This window comes from Macaca fascicularis, chromosome 7 (genome assembly GCF_037993035.2).
Source record: "Macaca fascicularis isolate 582-1 chromosome 7, T2T-MFA8v1.1".
Classification (NCBI taxonomy): domain Eukaryota; kingdom Metazoa; phylum Chordata; class Mammalia; order Primates; family Cercopithecidae; genus Macaca; species Macaca fascicularis.
The window spans coordinates 89,773,033-89,777,312 of NC_088381.1; the positions used below are offsets into that span (position 1 = coordinate 89,773,033).

The 4,280-nt window shown below is 38.0% G+C and overlaps 1 gene segment (V, D, J or C); it reads left to right on the plus strand.

Annotated features, from left to right (window-relative positions):
- Positions 1–305: 305 nt before the first annotated feature.
- On the plus strand, positions 306–2,399 carry LOC123574692 (T cell receptor delta variable 1-like). The segment is given in 2 exon segments: positions 306–468; positions 686–2,399. Coding segments are annotated over 2 exon segments (456 nt in total).
- Positions 2,400–4,280: the final 1,881 nt, after the last annotated feature.

Sequence of the window (4,280 nt, forward strand, 5' to 3'; positions counted from 1 at the left end):
CTTTCACAGAGAAAGTCAAATATCTGAGTATTTTTATTTTAAATTTAATTCGTTTCTGATGGCAAAAAGTAAATATATGCTAAATGAATAATATCAATGTATGTCAACTGCTTCAACTGCAGTTCCCCTCAGCTACAACCCTCAATACAAATTGCTTTCCGTATATCCGTTTTCTAGGTTCTGTCTATCCTAATGACTAGGGAAAGACAACTAGACAAAGTAAAGATTCAGGGTGAACCAGACATTTTTCCTCATTTGTGCATAGCCATGTAGTCTATGAACATGAGACTCAATTTCCTGTTTGGGGAGATAGCATCAGAACTCAGGAACTACGTATGCACACCACAGGGCCCTTGTGGGTACTGAACTTGGAGCGTCAGGCAGCACAACTCACATTTGTGCAGAGAGCTACATGCCACATGCTGTTCTCCAGCTTGCTGTGCGTATTTGTGGCCTTCAGCTACTCTGGTATGGATGGTTCCAAATGTGGGTAAAAATGTTAAGGATGGAAGGATTATAGACAGACATGTGGTGTTTCTCATGGATTTGAAGAGGAAAGGAGTAATTGGAAAAAGGCGAGCATACTATGATTTTAGTTTGGTTTGTCTCTGGGTCCTAAATTAATCTAGTTCTTATGATTCACTATATCAAAGGATCAACTCTGTTTTCTGATTTTTTCCCACAGGATCCAGTGTGGCCCAGAAGGTTACTCAAGCCCCGTCATCAGTATCCATGCCAGTAGGGAAAGCAGTCACCCTGAACTGCCAGTATGAAACAAGTTCGTGGTCATATGACCTTTTTTGGTACAAGCAACTTCCCGGCAAAGAGATGATTTTCCTTATTCGCCAGGGTTCTTCTGAACAGAATGCAAGAAATGGTCGCTATTCTGTCAACTTCAAGAAAGCAGCTAGCTCCATTGCCTTAACCATTTCAGCCTTACAGCTAGAAGACTCAGCAACATACTTCTGTGCTCTCCGGGAACTCACAGTGTTTGAAGTGATAGTATAAGCAAAACAAAAACCCTAGGGCTCGACAAGAGAACCCTCTACTCCGCATCCTCTGCTACAGGAGCCAATTTGAAATGCACACCTGCAGATCTCAGGCAAGAGAGGGTAGTGACTGTGATCTGTGGATTTAATCTGTGGTCTGGATCAGATGAGTTAATTCTAAGTAAAACCTCCTTCTATCTCATTTGGAAACAGGTGTTCAGAGCAACTTTCTTCTAATACTTAAATTTTTACTGAAAATAGATCAGACGGAAAACGTGTAAAGTTGTCTAAAGTTGGAAACACTTCCACATAATAACTTAAAGTGGCAGTTTCACTTAACGATGCTCACAGCAGAAATATGGGTCTAGTTATCTTGAATCATAATAAAAATCATTTCCTTAGCCCTTTCCTCTTAGGCTTTATGTCAATTAGGGTACAATCAGGGAAGCAGAACCATCATGAAAGATGTAGAATAAGATTAATTATAAGGATTAGACCTCATGCAATTGCTGGAGCTGGTGGTTCTCAGAAGTTACTTAGTTGTTTGTGTTTTTATGAAATTATAACAGGAATAAAATGTAATATTTTCAAAATCTGACATTGAGTTTTATTTACTAGGCTGAAGAGGATCAGGATATTCATTCCTATTGCCTTCACAAGTAGAAGAGTACTTCTTAGATCATGTGTCCTAGAATTGTCCTGATATCACATTTCTATCCCATTGATCCAAAGTATTCAGTCTCACTTGTTAAATTCTGTGGCTGGGCATGTTTTTTATTTGTAAAATACAGTCGTGATAAGCATGCCAGATTTCTATGTGATACAATGCCATACTCTGCTCTTACTCCTATGCAAAGCTATTGTCTTTGCATCTGGTATTGAGCCTGAATTTACTCTAGGTCAACTAGACTCACATTTGGGAAGGAGAGTTTAATGTGGACAGGAGCATGCAAAAACTGATTTGTAAAGACATTTTGGAACCCATGGTGACAGGTGGAACCCATGAGGACAAACTAAAACTTGTCTCCTACCTCCTTCAATCTCATAGTGTTGGTGACCTTCAGAAGAAATGGTGTTATTTGCTATCTTGTTCCCTGGGTGCTTGGCCCAAGAAAAAGAGAAGCTGAAAGAGGAGACCTGGGGGCAGTGGGGGAGTTGTGAATCAACAATAAGATGAGTTAGCAGATCAGTAGCAACATGTGTGAGTTGCCACCGTTCCTGGAGCCTGGCACCTGTCTTGCACAATTTTTTTCAACTTAATAGAGAATAATATAGGGAAGGATTTTCTTAGAAATATATTTCCAGGTAGTTACGATGAGACAATACGAAGTTACCACAATACCCCTACCTTGTAAACTTGACATCCGTATGCACCTCTTTTCATAACACTTAGCTTTCAAATAAAGACAATTTTAAAAAGCATGTTTCCTGCCAATATGATGCCACTATTCTTCACTCAACCACAAATACCCTAACCCTCTACCTCAAAGAGAATACAAAGTTTATTTATTCATCTTTGGGTGATGGTCTTTCCTCTTCTAGCTGAGTCACGCTCTCCCATTGATATCCTGTAGTTTAGCTTCTGATATTTAACAAGATATGTGATTAACTTATTAACATATCTTTCACTATTATGTATAGACAAATGGGAGGAGAGTAAAAAATGGTTACCATGTATTTTAATATTTTCATATCACAATGGAAAGGAAATGTTTATAACAGTATAGTCTTTTTTATCCACAAATGATCTCATGGTTGTAGCTGGTTTCCATAACTATCTCTTCCATTACCCATTTCATAATCTGTTTGTTTTCAGCAAGCACCTCCACTCACTGGTACACTTGACTTTCTATAAAACAAGCTCCTTGCTTGTGTATAGCAATGCTATACAGAATGCCATAAAGTTGAGTAAGGAATTCTCTAAGTCCACCACTGTGGTTTTGCCCGAAGCAGTGCAGATGTGGAACGAAAGTCCATATTCGGAATGTCTAAGTGGAATAAAACAAAGCAAAACTTGCCAGCAGCCAGAGAAAGTTGATATATCATGTTCTGGGAAATGTCTTTAAGAATGCTTGCTGAATTCTCATCAAAATCGACAGAAGCTAAAGAGGAAAAAGTATTTTTAAAGTACTTATAAAACAAACAAAAAAAACCTCTCTAACTAGCTTCCCATGAACATAAAAGTCTAATTTTTAAACCCTTTGTAAAAAATCATTGTTAAAAAGGTGGAAAGTCAGTACACAGATTGGAAAGTTATATTTACATTGACATATTTCTGAAAAAGATTCAAATGCAGAATACATAAAAAACTTGTACAAGTCAATAAGCAATGATAAAACAATACAAATGGCCAAAACTTGAAGAGACACTTCAGAAATATGATATCTAATAGTAATAAGCATACACAAAAAGCACTTAATATAATTACTCATTAGGAAAATGAAAATGAAACCCACTGAGTGATCCTCCTGTGCCCCTTCAGCACCCCAATTGTATTAATGTAGCCAGGAGGAAATGACCACGAGAGGATAATGAAAAATAGTGACTACTCCCAGGGGAAGAGATGGCCAAGTAGGTTTTCTAGAAACTTCTGTTAAATTAAGTTTAGCCTAAAGCTGCCTCCTGACTTATTTTAAGCTCAGGGCAAAGGTTTCTCCATACACAGTGCCCTGTAACCTAACAGGATGCATAAACAGGCTACAGTCTACTCTCTACAAATCCCTAAGTTTTGGCCATAGGTGGCCAACTGTTCAAATCACGTTCAAATAAGGCAAATGCCAAGCTTTAACCAATCCATCTGTTTCTGCACCTTACTTCTTTTTTCTATAAGTCACTTTACTTTTTCTGTCCAGAAATATTCTTTGACCATGTGGCAGTGCCAGAGTCTCTCTGAATCTGTTCTGGTCTGGTGGGGGGCTGCCTGAATCTCTAATCGTTCTTTGCTCAATTAAACTCCGTAAAATTTAATTTGTCTAAAGTTTTTCTTTTAACACTCCCATCATTGAACCACGTTCGACGTAAGAAGAAAAAGCAGTAACAGGCTCCATACTGGAACACTGAAGGAAAAGCAGGTTTTACTAGGAAAGAAGAGAGTTGATATTCATTGGCCATACTATATGTCAGGCACTATTTATACATTTCAAATTCATTACCTAATTTAAGCATCGTACACCCTACGAGATAGGTTTTAGTGTTCCAGTTTTTCATATTTGGGAAATGAGACACAACTTTTCCTAACTTTGAAAAGCATCTCTAACTAAAGTCAAGCAGGGTGTAACATCTTAAAGGGCT